The sequence below is a fragment of the Chelonoidis abingdonii genome, chromosome 9 (assembly GCF_003597395.2).
Source record: "Chelonoidis abingdonii isolate Lonesome George chromosome 9, CheloAbing_2.0, whole genome shotgun sequence".
NCBI classification, from domain to species: Eukaryota; Metazoa; Chordata; order Testudines; family Testudinidae; genus Chelonoidis; species Chelonoidis abingdonii.
The window spans coordinates 79,792,114-79,810,953 of NC_133777.1; the positions used below are offsets into that span (position 1 = coordinate 79,792,114).

The window sequence follows — 18,840 nt, forward strand, 5'->3', positions numbered from 1 at the left end:
TGATCCTGTATCACAATCTGGACTGAGAGGTAAAAACTTTTTACAAAGCCTCAGCTCAACACAAAGGTCTCCATGATGTTTTTCTGGCTAATTCCAATGGAAGCAGGGTTTGGGGTTTTATTGTTGTTGTTTTTGTTTTGCTTCGCTGTTTAACCAACAAATGGCTAAATCCTAAGAAATCTCCCACAATCTCCAATGAATTCAATGGGAAGTGCAGATCCTCAGCACCTCTCAGGATTTGGCCCAGTCTGCAGTGTTCGCTATTCAGAGTTGCATTTTGAGAATCTGAAAGCGACCCAAGACAGGGTAGGAATTAAGGGAAACTGACTCCTTTCTTTTCAATGGGTCAAGCGGAGGGAAACGCCCTCAGTCAGAAGAATAAATGAGATTATTTAAAGTCTGTCTGGGATCATTCAAGGTGCTATTTGAACAAGAAAGAACAATTTTTTTTAACGTGGCCCTGTCCTTTAAAGGGGATGTCCACGCTCTGAGCAGTGAGTGCGAATCCCAGCATGACGAGACAACCCATCAACCTAGTATGCTAAAAATGGAGCAGAGTGCGGTGCAGCAGGCTAGCTACGTGAGCTTGCACCATTGGTCTGTAGTCAGGAAGGCTAGCTCCTCCCACAGCTCGCCTGCCCATGGCTACACTCCATTTTTAGGTTTCTAGCTTTATGGCAGCTAGTGTAAGCAGAGCTGATGCATGGCGGAAGGCATGTGGGGTCATATGCCCCCTTTCCCCTGCCCTTTCCCCTTGCAGCTTGGCTTGTATTGAGCATGCTCGCATGAATGGAGTATGCTCAGCAACATTGTTGAAGCCGGCTGCCCTCACTCTGCCCCCGCATCAGCCGGCACGGGTTGTCTCAGAGTAAGTCAGTCTCCTCGAGCAGGGAAGCAGACGCCCCCACTCGAAGGCTAGACCGAGCCTAATAATCCATTTTGGCCAAGATTGTCAGAAGCGACTTGTGATTTTGGCTGCTGAATTTGAGCCACTTTAAAGGGACCTGATTTTCAGACACTATTGAGTACCCACCCTCAGGCAATCTGGTCTCTTTAAAGTGGTGTTGGTCCTACTTTGAGCAGGGGATTGGACTAGATGACCTCCTGAGGCCCTTCCAACCTTACCCTTCTATGATTCTAAGTCTCAAGCTGGGCCCTAACAAACTGACGGTCCCCAAATCCCATTTGAAAACGGCAGCTCTTCATTTTCTTTACCAGTGTCAGGCCCCTAAAAACAAAATGCTGCTGACCATCGCCCCATCGGAGATGGCCTTTTTGTGCAGCACGTGGTTATACGGCCAAACACGCCCAACGCGCCCGTCCTAGGGCAGGTGGTCCTGCCGTAACGGATTCCAAAGAAACGAAAGAGCGAGACTTCAGACCTGCAGCACTATTCATTAAAAAATAGTCAACAACCAGTGCAAACATATTCTTTAGAAAAAGGCAGTATAAGAATAAGTTAAAAACTAAAATGGACTATAACAAAAGAGTCAATCTACTGCTTTTTTTTTTCTCCAACAGACATGAGGTAGTTGCGTTGTTAAGGAGGAAAAAATAAAGAGAGAAGTAGTAAAAATGCTACTCTAGACCACACTCTACTCCACTTTATAAAATTAAATAATATAAAGATGCTCCGAGGAAATAAAAATACATTGTCGTACATTAGAAGGAGAGAGACGTACCTAAAACCATAGGTACAAGAACCTACGTAACACAGAGTCCAGCTTGGTGAAGTGAGCGAGGTGCTGGAGAAGGTTCTATATAGTACAAGTTGTTAGAGACACTCGCAGAGTGTGTAATAAAAGGCCACTACATCAGCCTGCTAGTAATATTTACTGTGGTAGTGTACAAAGGGATCATTAAAATCATTTTAACCATGGGCGAGCGGAGAAGGCAGCTGGTTACGGCTAATTGCCTTTCGGCTGGTGTTTGTCTCAACCCCTTTGGGTGCCTGCTTTGCAAAACCCATGGCAAAGCTGAAGAGGGCCCTCCCTGGTGAAGAGCAACATTGGAGAAGATACGCTTAATGTATTCTCCCACTTTCCACCGTGACAAACATCCCGGCACTCCCCATCATGGAATAAAAGGAAAAAATGGCACAGGCTGAGGGCAGATGGTTCTGTTTTAGTGGCTTCAATGGGAGTTGGATTGCGCCCACAGCAATCTACACATTGATTTATTTTGTGTGTATTTAGGGCTGTTCACCTGTCTAGGAACCTGAGCCTCTGAGGTACTGAGCACCCTCTTTCCCCCCATCGAATTCACTGCGAGATGAGGGCACACACTATCTCTCCGGATCTGGCCCCCAGTAACTCACACCTACTTCTTCTAGCTCTCCCATGGTCAAAATCAGATTAATTTCCTCTTTAATGGTTATGGACATGCGTCACGTTCTCAGATGCTGAGGATGAATTGATTAGCGCAGAGATACTACACAGAGGGGCGTCCTGCTGGCCTGTGGGAAAAGCTTGGCACTTGACTGGCTGTACGTTCCCTCTGACTTCTTGAAGACAGTCCGAATCCCCACTTTCCATAGAGTCCATACTTTCTCCGTGCCTGTGGAAGCCATTGGTGAGCCCATGAGGGCCGACAGCTTCCATTTTGTTTGTCTTTCTGTCAGTACTTAACAAGGCATCCTGGGTCCGAAGCTCAGGTTTGCCTTGGCAGACCACTAACGCTTTGCTGACATTCTGCTTGGCGTTTGCTGAGGTGTGAAGGGAGTGCTCATCAGAGGGGACATTTTCTGGGTTGTGGTCCTCAGGATCCATTTCTTCAGTGTCCAGCGTGTGAAGCTGAGAGTCACAGTCTCTGTCAGAGGCTGAGAAATCAGAATGGACGATGACCTCGGCTTCCACTTGATGGAGGCTGATGGGTGGTTGATTTTTCATTACTTCATTCTGTTAGTAAGCAGAAAGCAAAGGGAGAAAGTGACTAAATTCAGATCATTCAGACCCTGGATCCTGACAAATGGAGAAGCCCGTGTTTAACCAGGAGCACGTGAGTAATCCCATTGATTTCAATGGGCCTACGCACGTGCTTAAAATTAAGCGTGCCTTTATATGCCCACTGGATTGGAGTCTTAAGCACTGCTCATGCTGTAAAATGAGCAATAGCCAAAGACAGAATGGCTTTATGGCATAACAGCTTTGTTCCTCTCAGAAACAAGAGCATATGCTCTTTTTCAATGCACACAACTTCTCCAAGCTTCTCTTTTCAGGTGTAAAGTCAAGAGATGCTATTTTAACCCAACCAGATTTTCCAAAATGCCAGCTGAGTTTAATTGCATTTTCCATCAGTTTTTGGTAATTAATGCTGGAAATAAAGCATGCAGCTCAGAGACAGAGCTCACCGTATACCCAAAACCAAATACGTCATTTAAAAAAATAAACATCAGGCTGTGTCATTTTAAAAGACAAACGATCTAACAAAAGCTTATTCAGATCAATAGTCCAAAGCATTTCCAGGCATTTGTCCACATGGTTTTAGACGATTGTGATTCCATCAATGATTTCAGGGGGAGAAAAAAAAATTCTGGGTTTTGAGCTTGACAAGTGAGCAAGGTTGGAACGGCTTTCCCAAGACTGTGTTATAAAACGTATTTGCAAATCTGAAGTCAACACCCGCAGGGCATGGCATTCACCTCCCCAGTGTACACTGCCAATCCCCAGTCCAGACGCTCGGCGCAGAGTGCTCATTAACAACAGCGAAAGCATTCTCTCGGGAATGAGCACAGTGGGCATAACAGAATTCACACTGTAAACTGGACAGGAGGACTACGTCCAGATATGTGTACTCTGCACTTACACATCGCTGTCCATAACAGGCCCTCAAGATGCTTTGGAAGCCTCACAACATATATAGCTACAGGTGGGGAAACTGAGGCACAGAGTGGTGCAAAGACTTCCACAGGTTACCCAGTGAGTCAGCAGCAGAAAGGGGACTAGCAAACTACACCAGGTGGTGGCTTAGAGGTATGGCTAATAGTGTACAGTGACATTAAGTGGCTGGATAGCAGTATGACCAACCCCAAGCATTCAGAAATAATGAATCAGGTTCCAAAAACTAATGAGTTTAAAAAATGAAAAGCGTGGGGTTTCTTTTTATTTGCCTTTGGGTTTTGAGCCTTGAGAGTTCATTTTTTCAAGCATGAGGGGCTCGAAATGTACCTTTTATTTTTTAAATGTAAGCTGAGATTCTCATATAATCACATGACTCCAGGAACTGGGACATTAAGGAAAAAACCCCCAGCAAATAAAGCAACCATGAAATTGTGAGAGTTGGCAATGTTATTATTGTAACAGTAGTAATAACTTGCTCCGACACAGCACTTTTCATCAGTGGATCTCAAAAGGAGATTTTTACAAAGGAGGTGAGCATTATTACCTCCATTGTAGAGTTGGGGTAACTGAGGCACAAAGCATTGTATTATCTTGCTCACAGTCACCTAGCAGGCCAGTAGCCAAGCCAGGAATAGAACCCAGATGTCCTGAGTTCTAGTCCAGTACTCTGCTTACAGGGCGACACCACCAAGAATAACATGGATGCCTTCAGATTCTTAAGGATATTCCCCAAGTCCTTCGCTATCAAATATTGAAATTGGAACATGTACATTATAACAGTTCCACAAGGCCCTCTCGCTCTAGAGACAAAGGCTGAGATTTTCAAAAGTCCTAGTGATTTTAGGTGCTTAAAGGGACAGATTTTCAGAAGGTGCATGCTCAGTACTTTCTAATTATCAGGCCCCTTTGTCGCATCTGAAGCTGGGCACCCAAAACATGAGGCACCCAAGTTGACTATTCTCTTTTGAAAATGTTGGCTGCAGTGTACAAGCAGAGCAACATTTGCTAGTTACCTTAATCCTATTTTGTAATTTGCAAAAGCTGTTATAAAACAAAGCCCTTAGAATCAGAAAGAACAGAACGATTTCACTCATGCAACATTTAAACAGTGTCCTGTCTTCTTGGGTCCTTTGCATTTATTTTTAAGCAGGGAGTTACTATATTAGACTAAAATTTGTTAACTAAGCAGATTTCTCTATTTTGGAAGCCCATAGAGAGTCTCCTAGACAATTAGCTTTAAAATCTTTTCAAAGTTTATTGCCTTTGCTGGTTAACAACTTCACTTCCTGAAAGGAAACAATCCAAAACAAGGAAGTGAACTATCCTATGTGTAACTCTCTGGCTTCCTGTTTAAGCCAATTTTGTGTAACCTTTACATATTTTAACACTTCTCTCCTTTTGTTGACAAACTCTGATGGGCAGCTAAACTGTGATGTAAATGACACTCTATAATGGGGTTGTAAAACATTGTCTCAACTCTCTACACACCATTAATTGCATCCTGTGTATAACTGATTTTCACACCGCTATCTAGGAAGGAAGCACAGGATAGCTGGAGGTACTTATTAGAGGAGAGAAGACAAAATCTTAAAGCAACACCAGGCAAATCTCTTGTTTTACCAAGTCAGCTGAGTTTATATCGAATTGCTTCAATGGAGCCTTGACACAGAGATGATGATATTAGCAGCTGCTTAACTGGAATAAATCTGTATTCCCAAATTTGAGGACACAACATCAGAAATGTTAATGTTGATTTTCAATACGTCGTGGAACACTGGGGAAGTTCTGGACGACTGGAACAAAGCGAATGCGCCAATATTTAAAAAAAGACAAAAGGGATGACACAGGTAATTATAAGGCTTGTCAGCCTAACATTGATCCTGGGCAAGATAATGGAGCAGCTGATATGGGACTCGATTAATAAAGAATTAAAGGAGGGTAATGTAATTAACGCAAATCAACAAGCATTTGTGGAAAACAGATCCTGTCAAACAAACTTGAGATCATTACAAGTTTGGTTCTTAGGGTAAAAGCACTGATGTAATACATTTAGATTTCAGCAAGGCATTTGACAGTACCACACAACATTTTGATTTAAAAACTAGAACTATATAAAATGAACATGGTACACATTAAATGGATCAAAAACTGGCTAACCGATAGGTCTCAAAATAAAATTGAAAATCGGGAATCATCGAGCGGGTGTGCTTACAGTTGGGTCCCGCAGGGATTGGTTCTTGGTCCTACGCTATTTAACATTTTTATCAATGGCCTGGAAGAAAATGTAAAATCATCACTGATAAAATATGCAGATGACACACAGACTAGGAGAGGGGTCAATAATGAAGAGGACAGGTCGCTGATTTAGAGTGATCTGCATCACTTAGTAAACTGGGTGCATGCAAACAGAATGTGTTTTAACACAGCTAAATGTATATGTATACATCTGGGAATAAAGACCGTAAGCCATACTTACAGGACAGAGGACTCTATCCTAGGAAGTAGTGACTCTCAGAAAGATTTGGGTGTGGTGGATAATTAACTGAACATGAGCCCCCAAATGACTCTGTGGTCAAAAGAGCTAATGTGATACTTGGATGCATAAAGAGGGGAATCTCAAGTAGGAGCAGAGAGGTTATTTTTCCTCTGTATTTGGCACTGGTGTGACTTCTGCTGGAATACTGTGTCCAGTTCTGGTGCCCACAAAGGATGCTGATAAATTGGAGAGGGTTCAGAGAAGAGCAACAAGAGTGACTGAAGGATCAGAAAACCTGCCTTACAGCAACAGACTCACATGCTCCATCTATTTATCTTAAAAGAGAGATGGTTAAGGGGTGAGTTGATTACAGTCCATAAGTAGCTACATGGGAAACAAATATTTAATAACGGGCTCTTCAGTATTGCAGAGAAAGATATAACACAATCCAATGTCTGGACGTTGAAGCTAGACAAAATTCAGGTATAAATTTATAATGTTGCAAGTAATTAACCATTGGAATAATTTTCCAAGGATTTTAAAATCAAGATTGGATGTTTTTCTAAAAGATCTGCTCTAGGAATTTGTTTTGTGAAGTCCTATGGCCTATGTTATGCAGAAGATCAGACTAGATCATCACAGTGGAATCTATGAAACCTGAATTTTCTCCTGATCTGTAGACGAAGGATAATGGAAATTGCTTTACACTACCTTTCAAAGGAATTTAAAACAACCCTTGATTTTTGACTCTTTCTATAAGCAAAAATGCAATTCCTTCTCCAGGTTGGAATAAAATAATAACTCTCTGTGCTGAGTACTGTAAATCCTAACTCAGTTTGTGTGTAAGTTTACTGCACTGCTACGTACAAAAAACAATTCTGTTTTCTGGAGCCCGATTTCTGCTCCCCAGATGAGACCACGACAGCCTCTCCACCTTATTAACAAGGAATCTGCTCCACTCCCCCCTTGGCCACCGATTCAAGACCACAAGGACTGAGGAAAGTAAGGCAGTGAGAACAGGGGGATTGCTGGACCGCTGAGAGAGGCACAGAGGACTCCCTGAAAATAAAACAACTTTTCCTCACGTGTGTGAATCACACATGACATGCAGTGATATACTTGGGCAACAGAACAAAAACCATAATCAGCAAACTGAGACGAACTCTATGGGGTAAATATTTTCTCTCCTCTACAAGCAGGGAAAAGATGAAGGGACACATAACAAATGAACCGTAGTGCACAAGCAACTGACACTAAAATACTGAAAACACCCACCGTAACAGCGTTGTACACCAGGGCTTGTAGCAAAAGCTTTTGTCCTGCAGTAGAGGGTGCCTTCAGTGTTCCATTCACAGCAGCAGTAGGCTCTTTTGTAATGGCATCTCCACATCTTGTCCATTTCTGATTAACTGATTTATTCCATGTAGACTGCAGAATAAAAAGGAAAGCAATGATCAGATTATTTCTGAGACACAGATTTGTATCCTTCCAAACCTGAAAGAACAGGCAGTTCAACACAAAGAAGTTAGAGAAATGCCATATGGCTTAAAGATGTCGGTTAAATGCAGCCAACATACTTCCAATGACGTCACAACAACACTAGCCCTGACAAACGGACATTACCACCACAGAACATGGGGTTTAGTGCACTGATTTGTTACGGTTCGATGTGGAACAAGTGGATAATTGGGATTTTCTTAGCTCTGATCCCAAGATTTCTAAAACCGTTCTTCCTGTGACACATTACGAGAAGAGTTCATGCTCCAAATCTAACATGGGGTCTCTGCTGATTTCATAGATTTCAGGACCAATAGGATGCAATGTATCAGGTAGCACCACACTGCATACATCTTCCTTTTGAAGACCTAATTCAAAGTCCATTGAAGTCAGTGGGAAAATGATCTTTTATCTCAGTTGGTTTGGCATCAGACCCTACTGCATGTACATACCAAGACACTAGTGGGTTGGAGGCAGTCAGAATAACACTCTACACTTCAGTAGCTACCTTCCTATAACAATCTCCAAGCACTTTATACAGGTGGATAAAGATCTCCATGTTACATGTGGAGAAACTCAGGCACAGAGAGACTGACTGACTTGTCTAATAGCGGCTCAGTAGAAAAGTTAGGAATAGAATGTAAGTCTCCAATACGCCACTCTGCCTCTCCTTCTTAAAGTTCCTCTGAGAGTTAGAATCTTTTAGCATTTTATTATTTGAGCTTTTCCGCTCTGCATGTTTTATATAAGGATGGATCCCATTTTGGGCCAGATCTTCAGCTGATCTTCTGTCCAGCTCCCTCTTGCGTGTGCATATGCAAAAACTGCACACTCACAACTATTCACCCACACTTTGCAGGTACAAAAACCTGCACAGAGGTCTTGAAATGTTTAACACCTATAAAATGTGCACCTGCAAACTCCATTAAGGTATTTCAGGGGTACATTTTAACCCTTGTGCATGCAGAGGTGTTCAAAGATGTAGGTAAGCGTTTGCACCTGAAACATGTGTTTGTGTGTGCACGCACGCAGTTTTGTATGTACGCACATAGAGACTGAGGGCTGAAAAATCAGGTGCTTTATATCAATGAATTCTGCTACAAATCTCATCCTAGGAAACCTGGCAGTAGCAAAAGCGGATGAAGCAGTTGGGTTACTTTTGAAATGAACTTTAATAGAAATTGTTACACCTTGGCCAATTTATATTCAGACACTTCGTTAGCAAAATGGTTAACCACGTTCAGCAGCAGCTACAATCGATACATACATGCAGTGGTGATAAATTAATGTCAGAGTTCTGTGTATTATACCAACATGGAATGGGCTAAGCCAATCAGAGGGGAGGGACGCTGCATGGCTACTGACTCACTGATGGACATCATAGTTTTTGGTACTCGCACACTATGCAAATCCTTGTACTCTCGTTGGCTACTGCCCTTAGAACTCACCATCTGCATGCCCACAACAAACATGGCTGCCACAACGTCTCATTTCATCCAGCTAACAGAAGAAGAAGAACCCAATTATGTCACAAAAACATCTCATTGTTAGACATTTCAGTTTAATAACTGGAATGCAAAGTGCTTCTTCCGGGCTAATGCTTTGATTCTAAGTTTTAAAAAAATCTCAGTGCACAACTTATTGAAAAAATAAAAAAAGAGGGGAGGTGGAGGAATAGCTCAGTGGTTTGAGCACTGGCCTGCTAAACCCAGCAGGGTGAGTTCAGTCCCGGGGGGGCATTTAGGGATTTGGGGAAAAATCTGTCTGGGGATTAGTGCTGCTTTGAGCAGGGATTGGACCAGATGACCTTCTGAGGTCCCTTCCAACCCAGATATTCTATTATTCTAACAAGCCACCTTGCAGTTCCTCAGCTCACAATACAGTTATCACCTCATAAATAGGAAGTACCTTCATATTATTGTCTATTCCTGTTATTTCACAGTAACAATACAGTAACTTTTCTGGAAGAAACAGTAACTATTATTGGCTATCTATGAGAATAAGCAATATAATCTTTTCATTTAGGACTATGAATGTTCTTTTGAAAAGTAACTTTACCATAGCAGTCACAGACATTTACCCATAACACATCAGCTAATTCTCTCCAGCCTTGCCTGTTGTTATACTAGCTACCACTAGTCCCTCTCGACGTTTTAACTACAGTACTTTTTGTGATGGAAGGATCTAAGCCAAAACTCGAGTTCTAATGATGCATCATTAGGATTATTTATCTACTGCTGTAAGAGCACAGGGCTGCGCAGTAAGAGAAAGGTGACAAGTAATGAATTGGTGCCCTACTTTGAAAGGCTGCCTGGAACAACTGGTTAGGAATTTATTTTCCTCTTTCATAAAAAATTTCAATGAAAATTATTTTTTTTTCATTGAAATTTTTCTTTGAAAGCTTCCATGGGATTTTGTAAAAGATGCTTTTCAGCTTTCATCAACCAAAAATGGGGGGAAAAAAATTACAATTTTGATTCATTTTGTCAAAAAGCCAAGTTTTTACCCTAAATAAAAGTTAAAATGAATTTCTTTGCAGCAGCTGTTTTGGCTAGGAACAATATAGGACAGCAGGTGGGTCACTGTGATAGCTATGGCAATTTCCTGCAGTATCTTTGGGAGCTCTCACTGTACTGTTTATTTATCCCAGTGGTCTGGGGATTGTCTGTAACTCCATGGGCGATGGGAACCACAAGCCCTGGGAACTAAGAACACTGCGAGGTGATTAGGCATATTCACTCAGGGTATAACACCTCCACAGAGGTACCACTGCCTGGAGAGGCTCATATATATTGGTTCAAACTGGATTCTCCAGAGACCAACAAAGAAAGGACTTTGAATAAACAGCCTGAGTTTAAACAGGCTTTCTGATCCACCAAACAGACAAGACCTTCTGTCTAAGGAGGGCCCTAGTCTTTCCTGGGAGAGGCTGGAAGACTTTGGCCTACTGAAGCCCCATAAGACCGATGGGTGACCTCTGGTAAGCTTTTAGCAGGTGTATAGGAACGCTTACTGTTGCTATTATGTTTTCTCTGTAACGCTTTCATCTTGAAAAGAAATGTGCTTGCTTAGACCAGGTCTACGCTGCAAACTTATATCGGCATAACTACGTTGCTAAGTATCAGCGGGGTAGCCGTGTTAGTCTGGATTTGTAAAAGCAGCAAAGAGTCCTGTGGCACTTTATAAACTAAACAGACGTATTGGAGCATGAGCTTTCGTGGGTGAATACCCACTTCGTCGGATGGGACTCTTTGCCGCTTTTACGTTGCTAAGGGTGTGAAACATCCACACACCTGAGTGACACAGTTATACCAATCTAACCTCCGGTGTAGACAGAGCTATGTCGACAGGAGAGCTAGCTACCACCTATCAGGGAGTTGGATTAACTATGCCGATGGGAGAAGTTCTCCCGTGGGCAGAGTAGTGTCTTCACTAATGCGCTATAGCAGTGCAGGAATGAGTGATGGGAACAAGTTAGCAGTGACATTTGAGTTGAGCAAAGAGGGTGGGAGGCCATGCAAGAGAAAATTAGAGCCTAGATACAGAGAGAAGCTGATTTATGGGGAACCTTCATGGTGGGAGAAGGGAAAAACGTGGATTTCATTGTGGGAGAATGCATCAACTCCCCACCTGGAGAAATGTTGGGCCAGAAGGAAATCAGGAACAGTTCTAGCCTATTGAAAATTAAGTCAGTAATAGAAACAAATGGCCTTGTTTGGAAATAAATGGATCTTTCAGCACTGTCTGATGGCATCATTCACTTTGGTAATTGGAACAATCAGTATTCTGCTCTATTGAGAAAGACTCACCACACAAGGACATTAACAAGGCACATTCAAGCTGAGGTATGTATGAATGGATTGTCTGCTTAAAGTTAGAGCCAAGGGAAAAAATGTGGTAACTTCACCAATACAGGGGCACCAAATTTAGGGGTGGAGTGGGAGGTTTAAGCAGACCACCAAGCTATTCTTAGTCAAGCTTCAAATCCCCCAGGCAACCAGTGTTACCTTTCTGTAGATCTAATTAATTTATATGGGCTGAATGCAATTTGTTCTGAGTTCTCTTGGCTTCCCCTTGCAATAAACTGTTGAATGCACACCTCTGTGCATGGGAAATGTGTGCCTTTAAGAGCTCAAATTATTTCACAGCTCAGATTCTTAGTTCATGGGCAGAGGTAATTTCTTTGCAGGGCTTGATTTTACTGGGCAACCTTGTGTTTATGTGGACTCACCTTGTTACTAAAAGCTTAGCGTGGTTAGAGCAACTCCTCTTTCTGGCTCAGCGGTTAAACAGAAATGTAGCCCCATTTTTCTTTGGTGGTCTGTTTGTCCCACAAAGAATAGATTCACTGAGAACTGGAGAAGAGCATGGGAGGAGGGAAAGGAAGCTGTACAGTTTAAACGGAGGAAAATCACTCTTCTTTTCTCTCTCTCTCAATCTAATCCCCCAGTGAGTATATCACAGAGCCTGTGTCTAGCTGCAAGAGCAAAGGGGCTTCTGACATCAGTGTGGCCTTGTATGAGTCATTTGACCTCCTTGTGCCTCAGTCCATCTGGCTGGAAATGAGGTAGCAACGCAGGACCAGATGTTGCACGTAAGCTGAGCATTCCAAAGTCAGTCACTTACAAAAAGTCAGACATTAGACCAGGTTGTCGGGGTTGGCATCAGGCAAATAAAAACAAAATGCTCATGTACGTGCTTAGGAGGTGCTGAGCGCCCTCAGCCCACTTGGACTTCAAACAGCAGCTAAAGGAGCTTAGCACCTCGCAGGATAAGACCTCTCTAGATAATAACTGCTTTGCACAAAAATCTCTAGGGCCAAACCTTGCTCCCACTGAAGTCCCATCACTACAGGATCAGGCCTGCACAGACCAAATATCAAAGATGTTGTTTATGCAGCAGTGAGCTTCAGAAAGAAAGTTTGTAAAAGGAAAGCTGTGGCTTTCAGGTGCTTGTTTTCAAAACTGGAAATATGCTGATCATGGTGACAGCATATCTGCTAACGGTCACTTCCCGTCCATTAACAATACAGTCTATTCTGGACCTCTCTCCCCTGCTCTCTCCCTTTCATTTGGGTCAGCGATAATTAAACTAACGGTGAGTAATGAGAAAACAGAGAAGTGATCACATATAGCTGGCTGGGATGAAACACAATAAGGAATATTAATAAATAAAACAGCATTTAATTACACTAATTTGCTCCTGCTGCCATCTGAATGGCTTTCTGCAGATAGGTCAATGCCGGTGGATTATGAGCTTTTTCCACAGAACATATCATTACTGAGCAAATAAAGTCTGGATGTTTCAGACTAGAAGGTATACACCCAGGCAACCTATGGCACGGATGCCGAAGGCGGCACGCGAGCGGATTTTCAGTGGCACGCACACTGCCCAGGTCCTGGTCACCGGTCCGGGGGGCTCTGCATTTTAATTTAATTTTAAAGGAAGCTTCTTAAACATTTAAAAAACCTTATTTACTTTACATACAACAATAGTTTAGTTATATATTATGGACTTGTAGAAAGAGACCTTCTAAAAACGTTAACATGTATTACTGGCAGGCGAAACCTTAAATTAGAGTGAATAAATGAAGATTCAACATAGCACTTTTCAATGGTTGCTGACTCCTGGTATACACACACGCACACCACCATATGTGCTGTTATAGATATCTGCATGCATGCACACGCTATCAGAGATACCTGCACACATATAATACCCCCCCATCCCTGGCATACTTGCATGCTCTTTTTGTAGGCTTTCTGTGCAAACCAAAAATGTGGACAGAAACAGCAATCCTGGTGCAATCCCCAAAGGAGCAACTGCTAGCAGAAATGTCAATCTGCCATGTTTACACAGGTTTTGATGACTGTGGGAACAGACTGTTCAGCTCTGGCTGAAATTAGCTGTGATGAAGAGCAAAGGTTTTTTGTACCAGTTTGCTATTTGCAACAACCAAACAAAAAACCCCGTTCGCTTCACCAGGCAACCGTATACGATGTTACACAGGCAGGTTCCATTTACAAAAAAAATTCCCTCCTAGGGAGCTAATATCTCCTAGGTCAAGCACTTGCAATTAGCTCCAGGTCTGATTGTTAAAGCTTAGTTTGAGAAGGCTGGGGGAGAAGTTGCAGGAAGTCAGGAAAATGGTCTCTGGACTTTTACAGTGTATTAGCTAAGGAACGGAGTGTCAGTCTCAGATTTAATTTAGAGGGGCAAAAAATCAATCTCTGAATAATGAACTGTTCAATTCAAACGAGAGAATGAATACGTAACCATCTTCCAATAAAGGACCAACAGCAAAGACATTTCAGTTTCAGCTAAACTCATCAAAGCAAATAGACTTTTTCACGGTAACCTCTTTGTAGTATCAGCAACTGCTGGTAAAAATGATATTCGTTCATGTTTCCTTCACCAGCAACAACTTGTGATTTCCTGCAACTCTGTTAGCTGGGGATCCACACTTAGAATATGTACATAGCCATTTATACCCTGAGTGCCAAAGAAGTCTAAAGAACATGGCCTCTCAACATCAGCACACCCTGAAACCATATTTGCTTTGGGACCACATCTGTTTAGACTCAATTTAAATCCCATCATGCAAACATACAGACATCATGGTAAGCAGCGCGGATAGAACCCAGGAACATTGGACCCCAATCCAAAAAAACCTCAGGCCTCTACCACTTGAGTTAAAGGAGACTTTCTGTTAGCTGTCAGCAGGAGTAGGGGTCTTATTTAGAACCAGTCGGAAAATGTCCCCCTCAGCAAATTACTCAAATGAAAAAAAGTGGCCAAACTACATCTCCCATGATGCACCAATCTCTACCCTCTTCCTGAGCCTCTCTAGTGCATCATGGAAACTGAAGACCACTGCGGAGCATGTCCTATTAAGAAAAATGAAGACATGAGGCAGTCAAACTACAACTCCCATGAGGGACTCCAGCATTGTCTCCAAATCAAAAAAAAAATGTGGTGTTGGTGTTGAAAATGTTTGATTTTTGAGTATTAAGTGTTTGGACGAAGCATTGCCATGGCAAGCATACACATTTTACAAAAAATTTCATTTAGCCAAAAACAATTTAGACAGAAAATGTTCAATCTGCCCCACCCACTAGAGGAACACAGAGCTGTATCACCCTTAGCCACTACATTACAAGCATCATTTATCACCTGTCCTGTCGGATACCAAAGGTAGCCGTGTTTAGGAGGTGCATTTGGGAGGGAAAGGGAGCTGTGTTATTCCCCCGATGACAACTGGAAACCAGCATTTGAAGAAGACACAGACAAAAAACTATCACAAAACGGGCATGATTCTCCTCTGGCTGAAGCAGCTGCCAGCACTACGCAGGAGCGCCACCAACTGGCCTCTGCTGACAGCTCACCTGCAGTGGAAACCAGCTCTCATTACAGCTGGGCAGTTCAAATGTTTCTTTATAAGCAAGGAGAAAGGATGGCCTTGTGGTTAAGGTACTGGGCTGGAGAGGCATGTTCAGTTCTTGGCTCTGCTAGAGGTTTCCTGTACATAGTGTCGCTGTGCCTCTGTTTCCTCATCTGCAGCATGGGTATGATACAAGTATTATATTAATACTTTCTTTCTCCCTATACACACACACACACACATATTATACATACACACCTCTATATTATAATAGTTTCTTTCTCCCTATCTGAAACCGTAAGCTCTTTGGAGCAGGGACTCTCACTCACTGTGTGCTGGTCTGGAACCTGGAGCAGCAGAAGCTCCAGTCTCAGCTGGGGCATCTCAGGGCTATGGCAATATCATCAAAGAAAAATCAAAATGGAAAGCTCTAAATATGACTGAATACTAAACCAAGAGCCTCAACATGAATTAATGGAGAAAGAACCTCCATGCACTGAGAGCAGCTTGCTGAACACAGCTCTAACTTCAAGCGCAAGGCGTTCACCACACCACCGATTTCTGGTTGAACGATTAAAGTCCAAGAGCCGATTTGCTAGTTTTAAAAGGTCACGTAGCCTTGTTTCTGCCAATTTCTTGGCATCCTGACTACATTAAACTGCATAAGGGTAATTGCAGTGGCAACATTTGTTAAGCCCTGAGCTGTCAAAAGATCCTGATCAAGAATAATCCCAGATTGCACATATAGAGCATGTTTCAGCTGGGGATCTCAAAGCATTCTAAATCAAGAAAGCTCTGTGATAACCCTGCAAGGCTGGTAAATGTTATTAATTGTATTCGATTTGCAGATGGGGGATTGAGGTACAGAGAAGTGAAGTCACGTGTTTGCATCAGTGGCACAGCTGGAATCAGTACTCCAGAGTCTGTGTGGCCAAGTGAGTAGAGCATTGGATTGACACTAAGATGACCTGGGTTTTATTCCAGGCTCTGCCACTGCTCTGTTGGGTGATCTTGGCCAAGTCACCTCATAGCTCTGGGCCTCAGTTTCCCCATCTGTAAAATGGCACTAATGATCCTGAGCTCCTTGAAATCTACTGAGGAAAAGCCCCATAAAAGAATTAGATCTTACCACTGGCACTCCTCTGCCCCAACCATTAGGCCATACTCCCTTCCTGTTAATGTCAAAACCAAGACGGGCTGGATAGCTCAGGGGGTGAATGATGCAGCCTTTCTTCTCTAGTTAAATGATCTGAATGAAAGCTCATTTCACTGAGCTGTCCTGGGTTATCTCATTTCAGTTCCCAGGACAGGAATTCACATCCCCGCTAGTTGTCTGGTGGCATTCACAGCAGAGAGGGTAAGGAGTGACTGGATTGTGGAGACTGTCCTAGTCTCCTGTCCCTGCAACCAAGTCTTGCTTTAAAGCACATAGGTGTGGCAGGAAAGTCTGGCCTGCCGATGCCATGTTGCTCCCAAACCCTGGAGAGCCAGGGGATTTCTGTCCCCAAGTGATGCCCATCTGGCAATTGAATATCTTGCAGCTCATCTGTTGCACAATGATCCAGAGCTGCAAGGATGGATGGATGACGCAGTGGGTGAGAACATGCACTGCCATGCACAGACCTGGGTTGGGGGCAGCCTGGGGGATGTCACTCCTTGGTCGGACCTGTGCTGGAGGCAGGGGAAAGAAAGGACAAGGGCAGAGTACAGCATGCATTGGGCTCTTGCATCCCCTAGTGGCTGGTTACAGGCTTGGAGAAGGAGGAGAAGAGGCTTGCCCTTCCAGCTAAAGTTTAATTGCACTGCTCTGAGATGTTGCGATGAGGGAGGAAGTATCCCTGCACAGAGCACCAAGTGGCTACAAAAGCCTTCTGCACAGCAGGCAGGAAGGCTTCAATTTCAAGTTACTACCTGAGAAACAGACAGCTCCCTTGGAGTGGGCGTTAGCAGCATCCAGCTGGACCCAGAACAGGGACTTTGTGGTGCAGAAAGACACTGGTAAGTTGGGTTGAATAGCACTTTGGAGGGATAATGGGGCACAGAGCCTTTTACCTCTGAGTCACTAGCCTGAATCCAGAGCAGCTACAAGTCGCATTGCTACCACCTGGGGGCTGTTTGGTGCAATGGGCTCAGTGGGTCTCAGCCCAGTTCCCGGGGAATGGACACCCACATCACAAAAGCCATCAGCCCAACTGGCAGCCTTGTTGGCACTCTTAGCAGAGAGGCCAGAGCAGGGGGGAAAGATGGAATGACCTCCTCCCTGCCAATGGTCAGGCTGGAAGTAGTGGTGGGGAAAGCCAGGGAAGCTGAGGGTGGGGAGGTGTCATGAGCGTTAGTCCTGTTCTGTGGGATACCACGTCCGTCTCTGGGGTAGCACTCGGCACCTCCCACCAGTGCTGTGGCCTTGCAATGTTTACTAGAAAAAGCAATATTTAAAGAGCGAGAATTGCCTACAGTGTCCCTTTCATCTGGAAAGGGATCAGGTCACCCCACAGAGCCAGTGGTGCCTCCCAGGCTTCAGACGCAGGCTTGGAGAAGATGAGCAAACTCTAAACTGCCGGTGATGGTGCAATTTCCTATACAAACCAGACTGGATCTCTCCTCTGCTGAGTGGGGCTTCCCCAGGGTGATTCGTCTAAGTCCCCCACTTTCCTATTGTTCTGCTGCTTTCCACAGTCTCACTCGCAGCTCAGAGCAAAAATCCCCACAGCACAGCAGAGCTCGGTCTGTGGCACAGTGGAACAAAACTCACTGTGAGACTCTTCCCTCCACTCCAATCTCCATGGCTCCTAGCCGATGTATTCACGCTCCCTGCGGCGGGAGCATCTCATGCAAAGAGCTGCACAAAGGATGCCATCTGCAGCATACAACAGCCAATATATTCTGGGATGTGTTCTTGAGCCCCATCTCCTGGCACCTTATTGATCCATTACCTGTTTACATTATATGCAGACACAGAGCACTTTTGCAACAATTTGGATGCTATCTCGATCTCTGCTGTTACCAGGCTTGTGCCAGCCACACCCCTTCATTCAGCTGTTCACCTGAGTACTGATGGAGTTACAGCTTAGCGTCCATGCCACACTAATGCCTGAAGAATTTTTCTGTCATGGTTTGTTTCACTCTACAAATTTCAGAGAAAGAGAGAAATGAGGACAAGCCAGAAAGAAGAAGAATGCTTCTCAGTTTGACAGCACCGTCCATCGCAGGCATGCAAATCACTGTGCAAGCCTTAATGAATTAAGCTATACAGCCCCTTTTGGTATTTACAGGACTCAGTTTCCATAGGATGGGAAATGCCATGGAAAATGTAACAGTTGCAAAGGAGACATGTCCTGGTTTTAATGACGATTACTGTAGGAAAGTAGCATTGTCACCATTTTATGGATGAGGAAACCAAGGTAGGATAAGTTAAGTGACTTGACAAAGGTCATTTAAAGAATCTGACAGAACTTGCAACAGCGTAGTCATCTCCGGACGCAACAGCCCTGAGCTGTAACTATAAGGCCATGACTCTCTCCAGTGACCAAAGAGTAGAAAACTACATCTGCCGGAACTCTGGTCCCCATTTTCTAAGTGACGGTTTCCAGATGTGCATGCTCCTGACTGTATGCACGCAGCACCTGGGGCGTGCTCACAAATTGAGT

General features: G+C 43.7%; 1 protein-coding gene across 1 annotated transcript in view; it reads right to left on the reverse strand.

Moving 5' to 3' along the window:
- Positions 1 to 1,416: 1,416 nt before the first annotated feature.
- IGDCC4 (immunoglobulin superfamily DCC subclass member 4) overlaps positions 1,417 to 18,840 on the reverse strand; it is a 174,666-nt gene continuing 157,242 nt past the window's right edge. Inside the window, exons 19-20 of the mRNA XM_032766026.2 lie at positions 7,591 to 7,743; positions 1,417 to 2,897 (exon numbers count right to left, since the gene is read on the reverse strand). Coding sequence (XP_032621917.1) covers positions 2,367 to 2,897; positions 7,591 to 7,743 — 684 coding nt within the window. The 3' untranslated portion in view covers positions 1,417 to 2,366. The remainder of the gene's footprint in view (positions 2,898 to 7,590; positions 7,744 to 18,840) is intronic.